The sequence below is a fragment of the Glandiceps talaboti genome, chromosome 13, assembly GCF_964340395.1.
Source record: "Glandiceps talaboti chromosome 13, keGlaTala1.1, whole genome shotgun sequence".
Taxonomy (NCBI): domain Eukaryota; kingdom Metazoa; phylum Hemichordata; class Enteropneusta; family Spengelidae; genus Glandiceps; species Glandiceps talaboti.
The window spans coordinates 6,111,397-6,137,031 of record NC_135561.1 but is presented as its reverse complement, the minus strand read 5'-3'; the positions used below and the strand labels follow the sequence as shown (position 1 = coordinate 6,137,031).

General features: G+C 36.5%; 1 protein-coding gene across 4 annotated transcripts in view; it reads left to right on the top strand.

The window, feature by feature from the left end:
• The window catches only part of LOC144444494 (uncharacterized), a 48,979-nt gene extending 23,969 nt beyond the window's left edge, over nt 1-25,010 (top strand). For 2 of the 4 annotated variants that reach the window (XM_078133926.1, XM_078133929.1), the window contains 22 exons: nt 44-208; nt 2,137-2,214; nt 3,394-3,504; nt 5,145-5,541; nt 6,212-6,271; nt 7,429-7,487; nt 10,228-10,359; nt 13,401-13,499; nt 14,175-14,308; nt 15,291-15,517; nt 16,837-16,953; nt 18,231-18,645; nt 19,030-19,126; nt 19,404-19,535; nt 20,150-20,316; nt 20,840-20,936; nt 21,391-21,518; nt 21,983-22,075; nt 22,283-22,368; nt 22,688-22,757; nt 23,279-23,401; nt 23,801-25,010. In XM_078133926.1, the coding sequence (XP_077990052.1) occupies nt 44-208; nt 2,137-2,214; nt 3,394-3,504; nt 5,145-5,541; nt 6,212-6,271; nt 7,429-7,487; nt 10,228-10,359; nt 13,401-13,499; nt 14,175-14,308; nt 15,291-15,517; nt 16,837-16,953; nt 18,231-18,645; nt 19,030-19,126; nt 19,404-19,535; nt 20,150-20,316; nt 20,840-20,936; nt 21,391-21,518; nt 21,983-22,075; nt 22,283-22,368; nt 22,688-22,757; nt 23,279-23,401; nt 23,801-23,932 (3,119 nt within the window). In that variant the 3' untranslated portion in view covers nt 23,933-25,010. The remainder of the gene's footprint in view (nt 1-43; nt 209-2,136; nt 2,215-3,393; nt 3,505-5,144; nt 5,542-6,211; nt 6,272-7,428; nt 7,488-10,227; nt 10,360-13,400; nt 13,500-14,174; nt 14,309-15,290; nt 15,518-16,836; nt 16,954-18,230; nt 18,646-19,029; nt 19,127-19,403; nt 19,536-20,149; nt 20,317-20,839; nt 20,937-21,390; nt 21,519-21,982; nt 22,076-22,282; nt 22,369-22,687; nt 22,758-23,278; nt 23,402-23,800) is intronic. The other 2 variants (XM_078133928.1, XM_078133927.1) reach the window with 2 other exon arrangements.
• The last annotated feature ends 625 nt before the right edge of the window (nt 25,011-25,635 follow it).

The following is a 25,635-nucleotide window of genomic DNA, read 5'->3' as shown; positions in this document are numbered from 1 at the left end:
AGTTAGTGACATTATTACACGTAACTCGTTTGCCTTTTTACAGTTCCGGAGCCCCAGGAAGAAAGAGGTGTCGTTAGTGTTTCCAAGCTCCGAGAACCAACTACTCCACTCCGTCCACCAACTACTCCAAGAGAAGTACCACCACGTGTTCCTCAATTCATAAAAGACAAACAAAATAATGAAAATGCCAAACCACGAATTTACGAAGGTAAGAAATCATTACTGTAGTTTTATTGTACTAAATGTTATAAGAGCACACAAGACTACTAGATGATTTTGAGAGAGAAAACAACGAAAACGAAATACGGTCAAATTGTAGAAAACTACATTTGGAAATCTTTAGATTTGACATGAAATCACCCGTACGTATTTACTTAAATGGGTCGATTTCCGTAACTTTATGAGACTGGTACCGTATTAGGAACTAATGCCGAGTATACTCCGTCAATAAATGTGATTTTCAAGACGCTGTCACAACAACCTCTGTCCAAACTGTGTGACAACAGAGTCATAACTTGTGTAAAGAAGTAATATAATATTGAATAATATTATGTTTTCGACAACTACCTGATATACTGAGAATGATTTTTAATTTAAAAATGATTTATAAATGTATACATAATATTACGTTTAACTGTTTATTATATTAAAACCAAGGCAATTACATAAATTTCATAGTAATATACGTTGTAACTTTCATAATTATTGCAATTATAATCACAAAGCATATTGATAATATCACTGCACATTTTCTTTCTTTCCCGCCTTTTTTTCAGCTGTGTGTTATGCATGTTCTAGAGGTGAAGGTTCATTCTACGTAGTTGTATACATTACTACTACTAATAATAATATAGTAACTTATTTACAGCCATAGTTTAGATGATGTACTCACATCGTTTGATATTTAACATAGTATGTGCCTCGGAAATAAACTCTTAAACTTTTGTGCTTACTTTATTTTTTGAAATGGTCATTCACATTATTAGTTGAGATCAAGACAAAAATCATTGGTCTCCTTACATTATTTTTAATCGGGAGTCAAAAAGACTTAAGATACGTCGTTTCGCTCCGCCCTCACCGGCCTACCCTATCTACGTGAAAGGGGTTGATCGATGTGTGAGGGCGCCCCGTCTCTTGACGTACCTTACAGACCAGAAGTCAACAGTTGAAGTGGTATCAAAATTTAATAGCTTTTTTTTAGAATCCAAAATGGCCGCCGAATACTCTGTTACCCGCATATGGAAAATTAGGAGGTTGCCGTTTCCTTAAAAACAAGACGGCGAATCCCAAAATTTCTTATAGTATTTGAAAAGGACCTTGAAAAGTTATCATATTGCAAAGTTTGGAGACAACAATGATTTTCAATGAAATTTGTCACCGAGGCGCATACTACTTTAATATTACTAGTGTATTTTGACTCATATTTTCTATTACCTTTGATGTAGGATATAACCGTAATTTCAGTAGAATACTTTTAATATTGTCTTTTGTGAAAGTAACTTTTCGATTTTTTGTGTGAGTGTACTGACATCGAGACAATTAACCTTGCGCATGCGTATTTTCAAATATGTGGTTTTTGCGAAAATGCAAACGAAGCAGAAATGGAAAAGTTGTTAAAACTTGTATATTGGGAGATTTCAATCTGCAATGTGCTCTCCATGTATAGCTAGTATTTTCAGTGTCCAGTATAAATTGTTGTTTTGTATTTGATACTTGTGCCTAGCGTCCCCATATTTGTTATCTCTGTTATCAGTAAGTGGTGTCAAGTGGGTAACGCCGATCAGAAAAAAATCACAGTGACTGACAACTAGTGTCATTTCGCCGTGGATTAACCGTAGTTTTTTGTTAATGTTATTAGATATAACACATTGTTGCTGTTGTTGTTGTTGTTGTTATGTTCTTCCTTATATTGTGTGAATAACTCGTACATGACTGTAGAGAGAGAGAGAGAGAGAGAGAGAGAGAGAGAGAGAGAGAGAGAGAGAGAGAGAGAGAGAGAGAGAGAGAGAGAGGGGGGAGAGAGAGAGAGAGAGAGAGAGAGAGAGAGAGAGAGAGAGAGAGAGAGAGAGAGAGAGAGAGAGAAAGAGAGAGAAGACATGACACGCTTTAATTTTTAGAGTAACATATTTATTTCAGCACTGGACGACTACAATAAAAACCAACCTGCCGACATGTCCTCGGAATCAGGACTTGGAACATCTATTCAAACCCAAGGTGCAATATGAATCTGAATCGAACTCGAGATGTAATGACTGTTCCAACATAAGTTATGATACCCTTTCTTAATCTAAACAAACATGCAACACAAGTTACAGTACTCATGTTGCCGATAGATGGCGGTATTACACGTTCATTAATATTCTGAGAACTGGGTGACTACATCTGTGAAAGGGTATCATTCTTTAGTTGGAACACCTTGCATCAAATATGTGTATTCATAATCCATGCGTATATTGCACTAATACATATTCATGTGTGTCACTGAAATGTTGTTTCATAACTAAATGCTGTAACCCTTCGTATTTGCCAAATCCATACAACCTTTCTCACTTATAACTGTTACAGGTCATTGATAGTTACGACCGCGTAACTTAATTCAGTCATTTTTATGACTTTGTGAATGAAAACCGTTATTTCTCGGTGAAATTCTGTCATAAAAATAGTGTATCTATTAAATTGGTTTAGTATGACTTGGTGACTGTTCTGATAAAAACACGATCACGACGTGTAATGAGACAATTGCAACAAAAAGATGCAAATTGTGCATACAGCGGATGTAAGAAATCTTCGACCAGTTTGTTGTAACAGATATTGAGAAAGGTTTTTGAATATTCACCCGTTATTTATGTATTCATCCCATACATGACGGACACTACGTCATCATGGATACTAGTCTGTGAGATACGTCATATGGGGACACTCAAACCGCAACAACACGATGTATCTTACAGTCTACACATACATGTGGCTTTTTTGTGTGTTTCAATGTTTCCATCTCCTGACAACCCATCCCCACCCATCCACCCCTTTCAGTTAGCTCTGTTACTGACCCTCCCCTAACATTTCCTTTACATTCCCAAGTGTTGAACTTAGTGTACCTTTGTCACCGATTTTACTAATGTCATCATTATTCACATATATCCACTACTAAAAGTGCATGTATGTTGTCTGTGTGTTGTTTTTGTGGATCGTGAATTGATTATCTGCACATAATCAAGGAAATTGTCATTAATGATTATTTGTTGATTTAAGTACACGTGTAGTGTCTTTGTTGCTGTGTGAAGTAAGTATTAACGTTTGTGTTACATCCTAAATGTATATTAAAAGTGTGTTGGTGTTTTTTAGGGTAAAGAATAACTGGACAAATCATTTACCTCTTCTTTTTATATACAGATGTACAACGATATTTTCAAATGATCCAAGAAAGGGAGGAGGAGCCTGTACAACCTACACCAACACCAGAGCCTCGCACGCCTCCTCCCGAGAAACCACGATTATGGAAAGGTAATCTTAGATATCTACACATTAGTACTGATTTAACCTTTAACCTATGCAAATTTCTGGTTCGGCTCATCGTTATCTCTCAATACGTTCAAAAAAACACTGCCTGCATTCAAAACTGTCAGTACTGACTCTGATCACTAGTAATATCACCCAATCATGACGAATCGCCCACTTTCTATGTTGAGGGCGCTTTGTGTTGCCGGTACGGACCATATGCATGGTCCGTCACGTTCTTCCAAACTGTTAAAAGAGCGTTGACGTTTGTATTGTGTTAGAAGAAATCAAATTGTTATACGACTGTGTGAATGTTGAAGGGTTGCTTTTACTTGATGACGTCACATATAGGTAATCGTTCACAGAGTAAAAATTGGTCGGATTTCTGAAATATAATCAACGTCGTTTTCAACAACCTGTATTTCATATATATGCATGTTTTGGGGGCTTTGTCTTAATGTCATGCCTTAATTAATATGATAGATGTGATTATCTTGTTTTTCTTGGCCGCAATCAGCCTTAGAAAGTCCTACTTTAACATCGCCTCATGGTAAATACAACATTTTCAAGGCAATATGGTGTTCTCTCTTTGTATATTCCATCGATATGTTAGCTATAAAGAAATTAAAAGTAGTCAGATGTGTAGCAATTGCTACATCTTTGGAATGTACATTGCTGAAATCTGCTGTGCATGTATGCGCATGCTCTTAATCAGGCTATGGCACGTGACACTGTATTGGCCAATCACTGGCACAACACTGTGTGACAAGGCACTTCTCGCAAATGGTGACTGCTTTGTTTTATTTTGGCTTTGTGCTTGTTTATAAGAGCAGTATGTGCAATATGCAGTTGAATGTGCACGCTTTCTCTCTTCATATGCTTCTTTTCTTCTACAGACAAGACTGACGATTCAGGATTTGAAACGACAGAGAAAAAGAAAGGACTATACAAAGGTTGCATTTTGCTTTCCAAGTTCACTTGTATATATGTACAACTTCACTTCATATTTCAATGCACTGCTTGCCGTCACCTCACTGTTGCATTGCAAAACTAATACTACTGAATGTGACTACTTTGAGAAATGGAAAGCACGCCCTCAGTGTCACATACGATGGACGAATTCGATCATCCTGTGAGACACTTGTTGTTTCGAAATTCTTAGCCAAATTTTGTTAAAAATAATGGCACTCTAAATTGTGCAAGTGGTTTTTGATCAGCATTATGGAAGTACGACTACCCTAAATTTGTGCCGATGTTTTGGCGGGAAAATTGCTTTGCAGGAAAACATTGTTGCCGATGAATTATATTAGACTTGGTCCACAAGTTATATAACTACAAAATTAAAGTGACGCCTACAAGAATAATGAGACTTCCCATTTCTTAGAGTAGCCTTTTTTGCAAACCGTGTTGTCAAGACACTTACACTACTTGTACACGTTTTTTGTTATTTTAATGTTGTACTCATTATAATAATTGTGAAGCAATGGCATGATAATCATAACCAACATACTCGTTGTTTTTGTTCGCATATTAACGTCATGGACATCTGCATTTGTTTTGTAACCAGTGTACATTAACCACAGCAACACCGTGTTCTCCGCTTTGAGATTTTCCCGCCAATAATGAAAACCTTTTTTTCCCACTAGCGCCGAAAGCATTCACGCTGAAGAAAGCCGAGAAGAAAATTACTGAGGCCAAAGACCCATTCAGTGATGATAGAGATCTTAATCTACCTAAATACAAAGGTTTTGAATTAAAGAAGAGCGACAAAGCTGTGACGGTGCCTGTTGATTTTGAAAGAGGCAAAGCAGACTATACGCCTCCTAAGAAATGGGAGCCAAAGAAACCAGAACCAAAACCAGCAACTATACCAATTGAAAGACCAGAACGTACGGAGAAGTTGTATACAGCGCCACCACCGCCAAAGCCGAGGCCGAAGAAAGCGCCGCCACCACCGCCTCCTCCTCCACCAAAGCCAAAACCACCACCCAAAGAACCACCACCCAAGAAAGAAAAACCTATTGTTATTCCTAAACCTAGAACGTGAGTATATATTTACAATTCCTCTAGTATGACGTGTGGCTGGGGGGACGGGCACGCAAAGCTAGACTGACGAGTTGCATACACCGTGACACCCACACAGTGAAGTTTGACAGAGACTCAAACTGTGTCAAGTTTTGATGATTTGGCTAATACCGTGGCACAATGTATATGTTTTAAATCATAATTTCGATTCATTGAGGGTAACCTTAGACATCATTTCGAATTCCTATTTATTTATTTATTTGTTTATTTATTTATTTATTTATTTATTTGTTTATTTATTTATTTATTTATTTATTTATTTATTTATTTATTTATTTATTTATTTATTATCTGTTTATGTATGTTATAACTTTATGTTCTGTATCTATTTCGCTGTTGATCCTGGCTGATGGTTATATTAATCATTTGCATATCACGTGTTCAATTTCTCTTTGCCAAAGTAAATGTAACGTTCATAACTTGGATGATTCAAAGTGACTAAAGGCCCGGATGCAATGTGAAGCAGTTACAAAGTTTATTCTGATTGGCTAAGAATCAGTGGCTTCTATTGCGTGTATTATAATTAATTAATTCGTAGAACTAATTACTTTAGCCCTACCAAAGGTCATAGTAAACAGTTCATCACTTTTTTTCTGCTCGATTTGCGTTTTACTTTCTCGACTCAAAGGATTGTGAAGCCTAAACCTAAACCTGTCCTCAAACCAATCGAAAAGAAAGTAGAAAAGTGGTGAGTTACGTCAAAAGACAAATGTCAAAGGTCAAAGGTCATGCATGTATTGCGGTGTACTAACAAGCGGGTGCATTTGTCTAACACAGAGTGTTCAGAAATTTCCGAGTGTGTTTCGAAAAGTGTTCGATTTTTCATCGACACTACTAACAGTCATGTTTGAAAATTCTGCTGTTGAGTGTAATATGTAGGACCTTAATTAATATGTATACAACTACTGATACTAAAAAGATATTTTGGGGTTGAACTTTACAGGTAAGTTCGAATTTTGAAAGGAATGCGTGTGCAGGAAATTATTTTACAGTGTCAGTGATGTTCTTAACGTTTAACCCAGCTTTTCCAGCAGGATCGAAATAACGCGGGCTAACCTGTTAAACTGGATGGCTGATATAACATTGACCCCGAAAATTCCAAACTAACCAACCTAAGCATGATGAAGATAACGCTGTGGTTTCTGCATGATGACTTAAAATTTCATTCAGTGGTTTTTATCTCCATGCGTTGACGTCACTCCTTTCAACAACTTGGTGTGCATAATACTGTAGAATGCTATCGTTGGTGGCGCCCCACTCGTATTTCCACAGTCTATTTGTACTATTTGTCTATTGTATTCACGGAACAACTTGGTATATTGGGTATTAAACTGAGTTTGGGATTTTTATCAATTACACAAAGAGTTGAAAGGGGTGACAACAATGCCTAGAATACTTAATCATGGACTACTGTACTAATGGGAATTTCATGCCGTTTTCTGAATAAAAAAAATATGAAAAACTTTGTCTGCGGAACACGGACAAGTGAAATACTACTTTCCTTGTCTGTGGTCTGAAGTGATACCGCATGGTCAAAGAAGAAATGGCGTTAGTAAAGAACTGGCATGATATAGAGTAAACAATGTGCGACTGCTAACCTCTCAGCAGAGAGTGATGTTTATTGCGTCTGCGTTACAATACCAAACGGTCGCAGGAAGGTAAAGAGCCTCACCTGCTGAGCGCATAACGTTAAGTTCAAGAGAACCCTCTTTCATCTCATAACGTCATTTCCTGTTTGATATAAATTTACGACGCCTATTTTTGAAACTTAAAGATTATGGTTTCCATATGAGTTATGACGTAAGTTGGCCAAATTAAAACTTTCGGATTTATGTTATATTTCAGGCCAACTCCTGAACCAAGGTCGGAGACACCAGACTCGGGAGTAGAAAGTGTTCCACCAGGTAAGAATGGACATGTTATCCGTAACAATAAAACAAAGATCATTCCAAAAATACTTGAAATTATGGCCTTATATGAATATTTGATGATTTTATCAGAATTTGATGCAAACATACTGATAACAATAGAAACGAATGAACAGTCTGAAAATGTTTAAATATTAGTCAAACCGTTGAAATTTTAATTGTAGTAGGAAATGAATCTCAGATAGCTCAGACTAGTGTTGAAAAAGTTACTATAGTATTCTAAGATTATGTTGAAATGGACCCTCAAACTTTCAAGGCTTTACCATGACTGTCAATTAACTGATGTTATGGCATATTAAATTAATTTCATTATGATTATTATGGTTAAGAATTATAGAATATAACATTTATCTTTATATACTTAGACTTTGTTATCATTAAAGGTGTCAATGAATTATTGATATCATGTATCCCACCATGCACCGTAGCTTCATAATGCTTACATTTTTGTAGTAGCATATTTGGTTATTGTTAATCTGCCATTTGACCCTTGTATGTTATTATTTTATTGAATGTTATTTCATTTTTATTTTATGCGATTATTTTGAATAAAATTTGCATTAGCAAGACACTATTTACATATTTAAAAAAAAAAATATTTTCGTTCTTTTCACAAATATGTATAGCTAAACACTTCATTATAATTTGCATTGTTTTTTTTTATAATTTATGCCTGTTTTGCTTTCCCTGCGCTTTCATTGCTGCAATACATCAGAACCATCCTCAGAGCCTTCATTATCACCACCATCGCTTACACCTTCGCCTCCGAATCCACCTTCGCCTCCGAATCCACCCTCGCCTCAGATTCTCCCTTCGCCATTGCCAGTCCTGCCACCCATAAATATTCCCACACACGAATCACCATCTGAAGAATCTAAATCTGAATCAGAGGAGTCGGAAGAAGGTAGTCTACGCATGCGTAGAATTTTAATTGGACGTTTGTTGTTAACGTTGAATGGAATAACCACTAACATCTGAACTCGTTTGATTCTAATATACCCAACAAAGGAACGTATTTTATTTAATATTGCGTACTTCTTCTTATCTTGAATGTCTAACACTTTAATAACGGTTCATGTAATGTTATGCAAATACTCAGGAAGTTTGTACCAATTGAAGTTTATCTCATGCGCATGAGCAACTTTGCACCAATCACAATAGACCTTTTTGTTGCTTTAGATTTTCGCACGATATCTGGTAGTTCACGGCGTGGAAGAGCGTCAATTTCACCAATGTCGTCAACTTTTGCAAGTCCCTCACCCCATATAAATCACAATAAGCACGACAGGTACCACAGCATGGGTGTTTTTGACATACAAGCCTCTGAAACACAAGACAATTTACATATTTCCGAGGAACGCCTTCCAGATATTACAAGTAAAAGCAACACCAATGTGACAGTCGCCAAATCTCTAGAAAATATAGAAGAAATTTCTGGCAAGCACAACTTTGAAGATACAAATTACTCATATAAAACAAAACGGGATCAGAATAATGGGATTTCGACTGGCCACATGTCTTATCAACAAAATAGATTATCGAAAGGTTGTTACCTGCGTTGATTATTTTGAGTTCGTAATGTAATGTGATGCGCTTTGCTCGTGCATGAACCCTTCAACCAATGGCCTGCTGTTCTTGAAATGTGAAGAATTTATCAATAGTTGCTGCGTGCTATGATTGACGTTTGGTTTGCAAACTTGCACAGAGTTAGTTGGGTTTTTTTGTTTTTTTTGGTTTTATTTATTTATTTATTTATTTATTTATTTATTTATTTATTTATTTATTTTTGGGGGGTTGCATGATGCATGTGTTTGTCGTGTCGCTGTCAAAGCGGTGTGGTTTGCTGGCTAACCCATTTTTACCAGAAAACAACTAACTCCCATAATTGTTAAAATCTAACACGATTTGCTTTGTTTTTAATGAATCATAATATGCAAATTCACTCGAAGATGGGACAGAGGTTACAAAGTCAAATACTGACCCTACAGAGAGTGCAACGAATGAGGAGCCTGCAAAAAATTCTCCTATTGAAGTGAACGACATAGATATAGTAGTCATAACGGATGAAACACCACAACAAATTCCCCAAGCCACAGAAAAAGTTGTAGTACAGCAAATTCCCCAAGCAGAAAAAGTTGTAGTAGACTCAACCAGGGAAGATACTCAACCAGTAGTAAACGAACAATCTGTACAAACAAACCATGATGATATCCAACAAATCGAAAACGAATTCGGTAATAGTAAGCTGATTGTATTGAGAGTTTAACACATCTCAAACTGGTGTGAAGTGATGGAACCATCTCTCCAAACTGTTTGACTTGCAAATTTCCCTACTTTGTTTTGATTGGATAGTGTTACGCACGTGATCTGAAATTTTCTCAGTTACCTTATTGAGCTTAGACTATGTATGATAGATATGCTGTGACCCTTACTGATGAAACCATTCTGCAATATCCCTTTCTTGTTGAGTGTATATGTTCGCATGTCAAGTCAAGTCGTGTTTTTAATCTCTGTTTGTAGTTTGAGATTGTACTCAAATCCGGCTGTTGAAGGTTTTTGAACTTGTCTGACGTGGGTTTTAAGGTTTGGTTTGTGGTATGTGGTGAAATGTACAATGTTCTTCATAATTTGTTCTTGGTCCAAATATCTTACACTTTGTACATTCAACTCACCATCAAATAGATTTGTTAATTATCGTATTTTCTCATTTTTTCAGAACCACCAAAGAAGGTCACCCCTAAGCCTAGAACTCCAACACCGCCTCCCCCTCCTAAAGAGCCGACACCTCCTCCCCCAACTCCACCACCACCTCCAAAGGAACCTACACCTGAACCGGAACCAGAACCAGGTATTAAGATAATTATACATACTAGTTTCATTTCATATCAAAAGTTCTTCCCTGTCCTCAAATAACAACACCGTGGTAATATCGATGATCTTGAACAAAATAGAGGTACCTCCTGTGATAAACATGCACTAGCTGTAATTATGGTATTATTTTTTCGATCAGACATGTATAATATATTCACTGAAATTTGTTGAAATACTAATAATTAGACTTTAAACATGTTAATTATAGAGGTCTATTTTATCTACATATAGTATAGTAATAAGGTGAAATCGGTATTCGTTACGGGTGCGGATTTTTAGGTGCGGACCCAAAATTCAGTATGATTGAATTTATGGTACCACATTACATGTGCAGCTTCACATATTCATTTACACTCAAGGTGATTCAATACAATCCAGGGTGTACGATAGGAGTAATACAAATATATACAGCTATATTTGAATAATCAGTCGATCTCATTTTTGAAATTCGAATTAAAATTCTTTCATTCTATTCTTTTCCTGCTTGATGTACAAACGTCATCGGCTTTGGATTAAATTTACGAAATTTACAGGCACCCAATAAAAGGATAATTAATCGAATTAAAATATAACATTATAATTTGATTCCATTTTTAATCCAGTTAATCCCAAACTTGAGAAGGTTTTAATCTAATCCCTTCGATGATTCTGTTCATTTTTTTGATTTTTTTTTCATAATTGGGAATGATAGTTATAATTGTTTCTATCACCACATTTAGTATTAATAGATAGAAATTAAAATGAACAGTAATTTATTGCAGTTGTTCTATGATGATAATGTTGGAGGAATTGTAAAAGCTTTGGTGCTTATAATAGGCACCTTGGCGTACTCCACGTCTTCCTTGTCTTAGCTTACCCTTTATATTTTTATGTTTTGATATTCAGTTGGACTAAAGCTTTATATTACGAGTACTAACATGCTGAAGTGTGCAGTGTTAATAACATTATTACAAGACTAAATAACATCACAAAGTGGATCATGTGACGTCATTTTGACAGGCTGAACATTGGAGTGTTGCCTGGGTAGTCTGAATGGCGTCACAGTTTGAATGACGTCACAGTCTGAATAACGTCATACTAACATACGAATACATTCGGATTTGTTTTGCAACATGGCTGGTCAACCCGACTTCCATATTTAACCTTATGCTTAGTGCCTACGGAACTATTGGATATTCCAGTACTGTTGCCAGCAAGTTGGCTAGTCAGTACACATACAAGTAAATGACGTCAGACAGATATGTTTATTACGTCTTTCTATAAATGGTGAGCATCATTCGTGTTCTGACGTCATCAAACTTGCAGCTTGAAGAGTATAGTATCGCTTGCTTTGTCTGTCGATCAGTGATGTTCAAATCTCAGCATGCCAACATGGCTTGGCGTAACACATAACCTCTGTGTTTGTAATAATGGCTTCTATAGCTGTACTAAATTACCTTCTGTCAGTTCTTGTTGTCGATGCCTTGCATGCTTCAGATCATATTCACAGCTCTGTCGTAATAACTAAGCTAATACCTACTTTTCAATCATCAGAAATCACTCAGAACGTCATTCAGCCGGATTCTCCAAAGGTAGCTCCCCCGGAGATACCCGAGCACAAATCTGTGACTCAAACTAAACCTCCCAAAAAGCCGATTACGAAGGTTATTAAGTCTATGCCTCCTTCGGAAAAAGTTGAAAAGACAAAAGTAGTTAAGAAAGTTGCTAAGAAGCCAGCAAAACCCAAACCTCAGACAAAGCCGAAAACAATAGCAAAAAAGAAACCGCCAGAAGCGCCACCACAGGTCGAACAAGAAGAGGGTAAGCTGGTGTCGAGTGGAAAATAACATGAAGTTGTGTCGTGTTATTAACACATTTGTTCGTATATTGCGGCACGAGTAACTTGTTGGCGTTTCTGCACGATGTCAATGTCTGATAGTTTCCCGTATGTATACTGTAACTGTTTTAACCAGTTCGTTATATGTTTGTCTTGATAACAATCGTGCCCTAATTTTGGGTTGTCGTTGGTTGGTTAACACATGTTTCTTGTACTCATGTTTTTTTTGTTTACTCTTTTGATTTGATGGAATTTTATTAACGGGGTTTAGTTCTGTATTTATAATGCACCGTGTCTGTTACTCAAAGTAGACTAATAATGCACACGTTTCGGTGATAACTTTTATGTTTTCAGTTGGATCATTGAACGTTGCGAATGCATGAGTACAGAATATATAATTTTATGTCGGTGTTACGTTGGTGTTTGTCATAGACTTTGTGTTATGTTGTTGTCTAGCATGCTCCTGTATCTCATTCCCTGAACACCACACCCGGATACTAGCATTCAGGATTCAAATAAGCAAGTCGGTAACAATACCAAATGAAGCCTATAAATGTATATGCTTCAGGCCTTGCCGCTGGCACATTATCTACCGTTCAGACGATAAGTTAGACCATCTTTCCCGCGGCGTCACAAGAAGAACATATAAGCAAAGGTTTTCATGCATGTGATTTGATTAGAAAGTTGATGTGTCAATCATTCCCCGTGAATGATTATTGCTATGGCGTATCAACCATTTCTAAAAATCAGAGACGCTTTGTTGGTGTACAGTGCATTTTATTTTACACCTTTGTGTCCAGATCCAAAACGTCTCCCATTACTGCGCATATGTGTTATTCATGTGCTCATAAGGTCACATGTCGAAGTACTTATGATCATAGGTATGGATATAGGGTGAGGTATGCCTGTCATTTATCCCATCCCATAATTTGTGTAGTAATTACGTTATCGTATGTGATATGTACAATGTCGTCATACTCTGAATGTAGTAATGTCATGTATGTCAAATATTTAGTTGGCTAGCCTGCAAGTTCTAGCTTTTCAAAACAAACTATGTTCTAAAAACACATTAAAACTGTGCTTCGGCTAGTACATTCGTACATTCAGATTTGCACAAAGGAACTTGCATGCCAGCCGATCTTTATTTTAAAATCAGTTCAGATATTAATAAATCATTTGCATATCACAATCTATTATAACAGAACCAACACCACCACCTCCTCCAAAGGAACCAACCCCGGAACCAACACCCCCTCCTCCTAAAAGCCCAACACCTCCACCACCACCACCACCTCCACCAGGTAAGGACACAGTAGGCAGTGTCATAGATGAACTGTCACTCCTGACTTTCACTAAGTTGTTGAGATTGTATGAGGTTATTGTCAGAGACAAACAATGCAGATTTCTACAAACAGCATTGTATGATAAATGGAGAGTACGGGGAAGGTACTAAATAGGATAAGATAAAATTGAGTCATGGATTGGGAATATACAGGTATGGGGACACAAAAGACGGTCCACTAAGCATTTCAGTAGCTCTCGGTCTTTCCAGATTTATGCTGTGATTTGGAAGCTATATAACCACTTTTATAAAGACTCTGTAGTTCATCATTTGGAAGTGGATCAAGGTTGGACTAGTGTTATTCGAACTGGGTCTGTAAAGCTTTACCGTTGTCGATGATCACCATATTAGTGCGTGTATATCGAAATCAGCGTGGTTGTAAGACCCGAAGGGTAGTCACGTTGTGGTATTATTTTCAGTGTATTGTTGACACAGGGAGATAGAAAATGAAGCTATCGTGTGAATATACAAAGTAAAGAACTGATACTCTTTATCCTTCAGTTGCCAAATTAGTTCAACCTCTGGAAAGGTTAATTTGACCAGTGAATCATGCAGCAACTCTATCCGTCCCATGTTTTGACTTTTACTGTGTCATCAGAACCTCTATCAATCAAAATTATTTCCGTCTGTACAGTACAAAAGAAGAAAAGGGAGCCGCCGCCACCGAAGAAAAAAATCGAAAAACCAAAGAGAGTTAAACCCGTACCAAAACCTAAAGTAGAGGAGGTGAAAGAGGTGAAACCGCCCACACCACCACCGATTGAAAAGGTAACCATGGTAATGACCTTTGAACATTTTGATAACAAATGTGTGAATGCAAAGTAGAAATGGTAAGAACACGAAAAGGAAAGTGAGTTTAGAAGTTGATGTGGCAAAACTGCTGTTAGTGCTGTATACGAATTGCGTTTTACTCTGTGTCTGAGATTTAGAAGTAGCTAAAGTGGTTGGTTTGTCATTTTATTGTAACAGTTGTTATTGGGTTTTTTGTTTATTTCTCTATTTGGTTGTCTAGTCATTATCTGCATACACGTCACGTACACGTCACATACAAGTCTGTGATAAATATTTACTATTGAATTAGCTTTATTGGGTTTCATTGTCTTCACTTTGCGTTTTTCATGAAGTCCAATTACATATGTTTCATTGCATTTAAATTTTTGGTACCAATGAAATTTAAGAAATCATACAGAATTTCGTTTCTAAGTGTCTTTTTCCTCTTAACTGGAACATCTTCATTCAGATTACTAGGTAAAATCTGGCAATGTTTTTGTTTTTTGGTGTACTTAGTGCGTGTATTACCTTAAACCACTGTTCCACACAATTTTCCATATACTTAGTGGCAAGACCAATCACCCAATCAAATCGACAGTTACATCGTGACATGTACAAGCATTGTCATTATAAATCATACGTTGTTCTGACAAAGATGTTTACACACTAGCTTTCTACTGTAATCGCTTGTTTTTGTCGAGTTATAAAAAGACTGGCATTCTTTAGAAAGAAAGGACTGTTGAACAATAGGTAACTGCACTGATTTGGAACAGGACCATTTATCATACGGTGTGATAAATCGTAATGAAACGCTGTGTATACACTGACCGCTATGTGTTGACATCATTTCACCAAATCTTGTAGTTGAAGAAAATTATTTGGCAGCTAGAATGCTGAACAACTCATGATATCAACGTGACGGGGAGTTTTCTTGTAAAACCTTTAGTAAGTGACCTCTTCTGTGTTTTCTTTTGATAAGGAACCCGAGCCAGAACCAGAGCCCCCTAAACCCCCAACTCCGGTTCCCATTGAAATCCCGCCATTGCCACCTGCTCCGGAGACACCACCTCCACCTCCCCCGAAAACTCCAACTCCTGAACCAGAACCGGAACCTGAGCCAGAACCCCGTATACCTACACCGACCATAGAGCCTGAAAAGTTGCCGCCGCCACCTAAAGTAAAAGCTTCTATCAAATGGAAAAGACGGTAAGTAAACAAAGTACATAACAGGCATCAGTGTTTACTTATTATGGAATATGCTAGATGAAAACCGTACATTCTTAAATTTGAAAATGGCGGTAACAAACTGAATCATACGTACGTGTACCTATAACTTTCCATCACTGTATTGCATTTGTAGATCTATAAATTATGTAATTTTTAATGCCACGACTAACAACCAGGAAATAAAAAAATTTCAGATAATTACAAAAAAATGTCACCTTTAGTAATTCACCAAGCCCAGAAATGTCTATGACCATGGTACAGATTCACCATCTGCCTGTCGATTTCCTCGCTATAGTTAATTTACACAAATTAAAATTTGTCTGTATCAAATGTGCAAGATATATTCTGTGACAATCTCTGGTCAAGATTTCTTGCACATTTTCCGCTTTAAATATAAGTTTAAAAAAAATTTCAATTCAACACAGGAATCATAGAAATTGTCCTTTAATGACGTCATCAATGCCCATGTACCGAGTAATCTAACTTGTTTTCCTAAGACAAAATGGTGTTGTTCAACTTAAGAAAATGTGTCAACGAACCCATTAAAGATCACCTCCAGGAGGATGACCCTCTGCCCTCATGCTGCCGTTCACTGAAAAAAGTACTGAATAGTTGTTAGGCATGTAGTAGGAGCCCTTCATTTGTTAGAAGCAAATCTGCCTCAGGGTTGCTGTAACTTGTTGACACTGAAAGGGTCTGTTGAAGGTAATTGTACGTGTGTGTAAACTGTCAGCAAGCAGGTTTCCATGCTGTAAGCTTATATTATCGTTAGCTGGTTCAATGCAGTGAGTGTTCCTCTGTGTGTCACCTACAAGGACTCGTTTTCAAGATTTTATGAAAAGAGATGTGCAACTTGTAAGTGAAGCAATTTCGTGGCAGACAAAGATATTCGCAACACATGTATGTATGTATGTATGTATGTGTGTATGTGGTATGTATGTATGTATGTATGTATGTATGTATGTATGTATGTATGTATGTGTGTATGTGGTATGTATGTATGTATGTATGTATGTATGTATGTATGCATGCATGTATGCATGTATGTATGTATGTATGTATGTATGTATGTATGTATGTATGTGTGTGTATGTATGTATGTATGTACATTGTATATATGTATGTGTGTGTGTGCGTGCGTGCGTGCGTATGTATGTATGTATGTATGTATGTATGTATGTATGTATGTATGTATGTATGTATGTATGTATTTGATATATCTTGTGTTTCCGATATTTGTAAGTACAGAAAGTGGTGTCTTTGTCAATGTAACTGAAAACTCTCTCCTTTCATTCCAGGCCACCAAAGCGTAAATGGAAAAGAATGGGTGAACCAACTCCGATTCCCAAAACCGACGAATCAACAGAGAGATTTAAAGACCCACTTGACTACCTAGCTAAATATTGCATTGTACAGTAAGTAGATCGTGTATCATTGTTTTCTGCGTCGTAGTGATGAAGTGGATTCCTTCACCTGAAGCACCTTTACCCAAAATGTTAACATAATAACCAGCTTTTGTCATTTTACTTCGCTGAAGCATACTTAACCACCACCACTTGTAAACTTGGTATACAGGCTAGTACAGAACGCACGGTAGAACGATACGATTACATAAGTACTTGCATAGTAGAAGGCGAAGAATCCCCTATTATGCCATCAATTGTGCTAAGCAACACCTAATGACGATTTGTAACCAATCAAAGGCATGCATCGACATTACCATCACATAAGAATGGTTTTTAAGAGATTTTATGTTCGTAAAATCAACTTGTGCCACTGAAATACTGTAGATTATTCATACAAGATCACGATCCATCGATTTATGAGCTACTACTGCATGTCGTTTAGCAAACTTATATGTACAATAGACCTTGAAACTTTCTTATGGACTTGGAAGTCTTTTTTAAAACACATCAGATTACTTCCATACAACTTTATTATGCCGTGATCTACATTGTGTTGAAATCGCGATAACAATTGTTGGTGAAGTTCGCTTGATTAAGCGTGAAATGAACGTCCTGTATAACACCACAATCGAAAGTGCAAACATCGACCGAGTACACATCGTATTTCGTGTTCGATAATCGGTAAGGCCGGTGAAAGACTAGTCTCTGCGCGTCTGGGATTCAGCACGTTCATTGCCGTTGGCAACCAGACAATGCGTGTAATTTGTTCAATATTCCCGATGGAGACTTCCCTGCAGTGACATTAAGACTCTTATAGTACCCAGTCACCTTAAACTACTCCAAGCAATGGGCAACAATGTTTGCCCATCAACTGTAAGTGTAGACCATAGACCCTCCACTGGAGGGTCTATGTGTAGACAGACATAACATAGTGTATAAGCCCCACTTGCAGTAACTAGGACTATGTTTTAACATTTTATTTTCGACTTTTTTGTTTTAATATTGTACTTACTGTTCTATTTACTATGATCACATAGTATTCAAACCCCGATCATTGCCACACATTTTGTACATGCTTTTCGTTATTTTTTGTCGGTGGAAAAATGCACCAAACAAACTCGAAACGGTCCAATCCCCAAAATTAGCGGAATAAATATTTGTTAATGTCGATGGTATTGTACACACTGGCTTGACACCCGTGTGTAAACAGTAGAAATGTCTGCTTTACCTCTTTAAAAAGAACAATTGACAAGTTTATCATCCTTTGTAATTTTCATCTTTTATAGCAAAGAGCGACTACCAGCTTATCAACGAGTATTTAATACAGTGTTGAAAAAGAAAGGCTACAGACCAGATCAGTTGCTACCAATGGATCAACCACCAGTACCTGTACCAGGAAAGAAACTAAGTGTACGTGGAGGACACCGTCGTCCTTCTGGTCTCCAGTCAGACAGTGGTTCCGAAGACTCGGGTTATTCAAGTTCTAGAGCTGTGGCATCAGATAAAGAAGACGACACCATTAAGGGAACGTTTGCACAGTCGAATACTGTTCCAGAAGAAGGAGAAGATGGTTACGTTAGTCCTATGAAAATCACTTTTTCGAAACCCCCGGACGAGGACGAACGGGGTGATGGTGCTGAAAGTCCTACAAGTGATTTGGGTACACTAAGCCGATCGTCAAGTTTCGTTGGCTCAACATCGGTAAGCAAAATCATTTTGTATTTTTCAAGTTCATTTTTGTCTTAATTATTCTGAAGGTGTGAAGTTTACGTTTTTTGGTTCATTATTTTCCATTTCAGCTCATCGTTGCAAAAACATAGATACCTGTATTGATAGCTAGCGATATCGCACACCCATAACTTTTATTGCTGGTAGCAAGAATTTGTTTTAGACCAGGAAATCCAAAACTCAAGCTGTTAACATAAAAGAAACGGAGATTCTGTTTATATCTCCATTTAATACAAACTTTTGAAAATTGATATAACTTCAACTTAAATGTTAAAAAGTTATCGAAAATAGTTTTGTGATACAATTTTAATATATTAAGAAATACACTAATATCACATTGTTTAATTCTCTTCCCAGTTTGATGCTGATGAACAGGTTGGTAGGGTGAAATACATACTAGACACCAACAGGGAAAAAGTGGCTAATCTCAAGAATAAAGTACAAACACTAGAAAGTAAGTTGAAGATATATTTTGGGTTCAATTCAAATGTGTCCCATTTCATGTAGGATCGTCCTTCGGAAACCCTTTTTACGACATTTATAAGATTGCGAGAAATTACCTGAAACCATCCTGAGCCGTTAAGTGTTATAGAATGCCACGGGACTTGTCATTACCTTGCCAAGTGTAATCACAAAACTTCGCTTATAGCGCCTGAGATAGGATACGTAAATGTAATATTATCTATTTACCACATAGACGTGTAACTGTTTTCAAAATTTCTCCATCAAAGGTCAAAGGATTAGGATCATTGCCAAGGCTGCAAGGGAAGAATTCCCCCAAATATTACGAGAAGATTATGAACCACCCGTGAAGAAAGAAAAAGGTGGAAAGAAGGGAAAGAAGAAAGATAAATCACAAAAAGGTAATTTACAGCTTAGTACACTAAAATAATCCATCTAGTTGTTAGGATAGCAATATTTTCAATCTAATTGTTGTCACCAAAGTTTGTCCATAGACTAGGGTCTATGGTTTGTCAGTAGGGTTATCTTGCATGCTGTACAGGTACATGTATGTACGAAGACGTTATAGGCCTGTGTGTGCATTGGTATAATTTTACACTGATAATTGAAAAATAATAACCTAATGAAGTTTAATATCAAAAAGTGATAGATAATCTTCAATAAGTAATGTTATTTTGACCTGCAAAACTATATTATTTCTACCGATATGAGTGTTTCCAGGCGGAGGCCTGCAGTGTCTGACAAAACGAATGGTGTATTGATATCAGAGTAATCATTCCGAACCAGATATCCCAATGCAAGCATGCCAAAGGCATTCCACTTGGGAAAGACAGTAACAGTCACAGAGCACAGTCCCTCTAACACCTGATAAAGGGACTTTGCCTGAAGTAACGCCATGACGATCATCTATTTATGTACAACCTCATAAATTACATAATGCTGTAATTATTGAAAAGTAGTATTTCATGGTCCCTACTGCATGGTCTGAGGTTCAGTTTATTATTCTTTACTGCAGGTCATTCCCATTCACCAGGTGGTACTGTTAGGTTTATGACAGACGATCGCAGTGTACCGACAGCAATGGGCATACACCAGGGACAGATTGTGGATGAGAAACCAAAGTACAACCCATCATCTGACGCCTTTGTGATAAGTAGATTGGACAAAGATAAATTAGCCATGGTAAGTTACATCAGCCATGTGTACCAAAGAAGAAATGTTATTCGAAATTATATCTTGTATATACTTAATATGAATGTTCAACAAATCAATCTCAAAATTAACACTTTAAAATCTGAAGGTGAATTATCTCTGACCTTGCTGGTATTTACAAACCTCTTCTTCTCCTAAAGGAGGAACGCGGAAACAGATTGAGTTTACTCCATAGAGACTTGGAGATAATACATGTGGATTGTTCCAAGCATGTTAAGTGAAGAGCGTCACCACCCAAGATTTAGTGTTTGCCTCACCTCAAAGTAATCTCGAGGCTGAGTGCAACCTAAAGCTATATGTGTACAAACGTACCTGCAGGCGTTTTGAGAACAAACAAATGATTACATAATAGTTTGAGAGCAGAATTTAGAATGATTCTATACTCTGCTGTGATAGTAGAATGTATAACGCCTGAAACATGGAATCTAAATCCACAGATGTATACAATCAATTGTTCTCTGTTTAACTTTCTTCTTTCTCATTTGTCCCACAGCTGGAGACAATATCCGAAGTTGAGAAAATCGACTTAGAGATGGGGAGGTCTATAGAGAAGTTGGAATATGCAGAAAAAAGGATAATGGAGCTACATGGTTAGTATATCCTTGGAGGTAGTTGGACTTTTCTTCCAGTGTATATCATTGGGATATATTTGTCTTTTGCATAGGATGAGCTTATGATTACAATGTGCCTTGTAAATCTATAGCAGGGGAAACATTAATTGTGAGTAGAGCACATATATTACAATTGTGAATTTAGTAGACTAGCAGAGTTAGATATTAAGACATTTACATTTAGGTAGCCGGTCATAGAATCATGGTACCGACCTTTGTTAGGAGTTGGAGTATTTACTCCTTTCAGGAAACACCATAACCAACGCTAAAAACACACATTAAGTAGACCAAGAGATATCCCATTTACCAAATGTTAGTCAAATTGCTACTTCAGGGCATGTAAAATCGTGATTCCTTTTTGAGAGATTTAAAAAATAACAAATTTGTACATACATAGAAATGATGTCTCAATGTGTACTATTGTATCTTATAGAGGAAGGAAGTGTCAGTTTGAAAATATTGGAACAACTTGAACGTGTAGAAGACGAGAAGAGGCTAGCTAAGTCACCGGACTTCAGAAGAAAACAAAGTCCAAAATATCAAAAAATGAACCCAGTATCAGTAAGTAAAAATTGGTTGTATTTAATTTTCTGGTGTCCTCTCTCGTTTTCTCAAATCTCCTCTCAGACTATGTCTTACTACAAACTCACCTATCATCTTCACTCCACTTCATCTCTTCCATTTCCAACACGAAACACGTCTCACTTTTCCTGATATCTCCTGTTCATCCATCAAACCAAACAAATTATACATTGCCAATTTAACACAGTAACTTATTTAAATACAAACATACACCACTGCAGAGAAAGATTTAAAAGACTTTCAGGTGAACAATGGATGTGATTTGAGACTTTGAATTTAGAAGAAATAATTTAGTATAATTATAGGATATTTATAATTATAAAAATAGGAATACACAGCCTTAGGAAAATGAAATTAGGTATATTGATCGATATTATCGTCCATATCTATGCATGTTAAAGTATGCTAATATAAAATGTTAATGTCTTGTTATACAACTCCAGGATGTACAGATGGGGATTGAGGAAGTGGAGCCCGCTCTACGACAAATAAATGGTTATCTTATAACAGAGAAAGAATGTGAATATGTGTATCATGTAAGTCGTTTCAGCTTTAATCATTCCAAAGAAAGCTACTTTCTTGACATAACCTTAAAGTATGAATGAATGCATCACAAAAATTTCAAGCGTTCATAAACAAGTCCAAACCACATCTGGTAGTGACAGTAACCAAGTTTAGTACACTAGTAGAATAAAAAAAATGCTCATTTTAAATCATTTGTTATTATTTTATTAATTTTACAGGTTCTAGATTTACCTCAACGCTCCAAGATCAACTTCAAACTATTTACAGTGGTGGCTGCTTTGTCAGAGAAAGTTTCTAGGCTAGAGTAAGTTAATTCTGTTCGTCTACTTATTTTTAGGCTTCCTAGTATCAAACAACAAATCTGTGAAACAGTTTTCTCAAAATATATATTATTTCTTTAATTGTCCTGTTGACTCATTGGTTATTTAGTGACTGACAGACTGATTTATTGATTGATTGATTGATTGATTGATTGATTGATTGTTTGGTTGGTTGGTTGGTTGGTTGGTTCGTTAGTTGATTGACTGATAGATAGATTGATTGATTGATTGATTGATTGATTGATTGATTGATTGATTGATTGACTAATTAATAAATAGCACATTCTACGTATTTGTCCACAGTCCTTTTGTTCGAAAACTGATCAACAAGTTGGACTTTGAAGCTCTTGATGTTAAACTTGAATACGCAAAGGTAAGAATGTCTGGTACACCATGGTACAAATGTAGTTAAAATGTAAAGAGAAACACATCATGGCACGCACTAGTCACTGTACAATTCTCATGAACTCTTCATCATGGAGTGTGACACAGGTCTAACGAGATATAATCGATCCTGGCAAACATCAGCATTCTATGAACCTACACATGTGGAATACGCTGTCTGATGTTAGAGTAATTTTACCATGATTGCCTTAATGATTAACTTTAACAAATTGAAGTTTTTATTCAGCCTTCCAAATAAAGGGGCACCGAATCAAGAAAGATCACATGACTAGACTGTAAGATTTGTCATTGCTGACACTGCTTGTAATCACCATTTGCTAACTAAATCAGGAGTAAATGAGTTATTTTACACATGAACATTGACATCTGGCCCAAACATTTAAAATTACCGACAAAAATTACTTTATTGGCCTCATCACTTGCACGAATGGCGTCAGATTGATGAGCTCAAGCCACAATTTGTGAAGGTATATTCTGTATGAATTTCAGGAATTATTCCGATTATTGGCCAACGAGGAAGAGGATCAAGACTTCGGTCCTGGTGAAGTCAGCATTCGTAATTTGGCTATAGAGTGTGCAGCTGGAGGAATAGCGAAACATAACACTCAGTTTGTAAGTATTCGGGACTAAAGTTTGAACCGTGAATCACGATTCAGCTTTGTGTGAATTAAAGTTTATATGAGTGCTTATCCTAATATCGTACACACATGTAGATATGACTATTAATTGGTTGATCGATATATATGTGTATCACATTACAAACCCACCATCTTGAATGTTGCATTATGGGAATTATATGATCATTCCATCGATGAACTATTGTAAACAACCAATCAAATCGTTTATAATTTCTAATAATGTAATATTGTTTACCCAGACCAAACACCCAAGATTAGATATTACCACAAATTTAAATATTAATCCAAGGCCTTTGTATCTGAGCATGCTCAGTTTGAATTGCAAGATGGCGGCTCTATATTACCTAACATTTTTGTATCTCCTTTCTTTCAGATCGTCGACAAATTCAACAGAGAAGGAAAGAACTACGTCGACTTCTTAGATTATCTCACCTATATACCGTTATTTATAGAAATTCATGAAAATATATGTAAAGATCCCCTGGCTTCAGACAGAACACGATAGATAGTACAAATTAGGATATATTTGATACATCAGTACTAGAAAATGACTGCATTTAATGCAAGTATTCTGTGTAATATTAGTAATGTCATGATTACAAATGGTCACTTAGTGACAACGAAATAATCCTGTACACTTAAATTGTAAAATCACAGAAAAGATGAAAATTATGCTTAATTTTTTGTCAATACTGGTCGTCATGTACATGGTTCCATGTCTGGATTGGGTAGTATGTATTAAATGTTGCACTGGTTTCTGGTTGAGGACGTAACAATCTTCTTCCACCTTGATCAGTCTGCTCTTGAAGGACATTCCATTCTTAAGAGGGGGTTTTGTAATTCATATTCCTCTGTCAGTGTTCTGAGGGTATTTCACTTAGTTTACTCATGTATATCCATATTACAGATGAGATTGCTTTTTAAGGCGAATCCGAATATTTCAGGGGTTAAAGGTCATTACACAGCATCATGTCGATTACAATTATCAAATCACAGCCCAAGACAACTCATATGGATCGGTGCGGTGTGGATGACATGGATGGAGTAACAAGAAAACCCACATAAATATTTCAATCAGTAGAAATAACATCTTTCTGTTGATATGGCAACTTTTCAGTCAGCTTTGACTTGCATCGTCGATTTTCAGTTTAATATACAATGAAGGAAATGACCAAAAGGACGTCAAAGCAGCCAAACATTGACCTCTGGGTCAAATATTTGCATATAATTATACTGTATATTTTGTATTGTTTTATATTACATTTGTAGGTATGTAAATAATTTCATCAATATCTCCGTCCTTGCTTAGGATCCCGAAAACGGGAGAAATTTCGAACTATTTATGTCAAAATGAATCGCATTAAAACATTATTTATGAAGTTGCAAACATTGAATTTTCGTATCCTATCCTAATAATTCATACATTACTCTTATAATGCCACAACTCAACTAAATTACAGTGTTGTTACATGAATGTTGCAACGTCCTCGTCGTGGTATAGTCTAATTATAAATTGTGGCGAATCAAAATGATGTATTCGTGGCCGCAGTGGGTCACGGATGAAAATTTAACATATCAATAACCAGTAACTTTACAAGGTGCCAACAGGGTCTGCAGGGTTGATTTCGGGTTACTCTGAAAGAGAATGTACACATCAACGCACTTAATAATATTCATTTATATTTGCGAGAGCTCATCACGGCCAATATTGTTTAATAATTGCAAGTTGGTTATTAGTGGTCAAGCGGTTAAGCTCATCACGCTATTTCAGTAAACTTTTTAACTGAAAAAATATTGTTTAAAGAAAGCTCATCTAGTAGCATCGTACTGAATTGCTCATGTAACTATTACAACCATTTCAGATCTTAATTCCCATTTGCTTTTTTTGTACCTAAGTTTACCAGTGACTGTCCTTTGAAATATGCTAACAAGTATTCACTCTACGACAAACATACATGTCTCACATTTAGCGCACATTCTGATCTGAGAGAGAGACACCAAGAGTAATATTAGTACAATAATGTATATATTTATCAGAACTGTTATCAAAACTCAAATTTTGTCAATTGTTTCACAGACTGAAGCAAACTAGAATTAAAACCTGTAGTGGGTGGAAGATACAAACTGAAATAATGTTTTCAATGTTGCGTACTAAGTTTATCAAATTTACCACTGTTTACGACCATTTAACTACAATCTCAAAAAAGA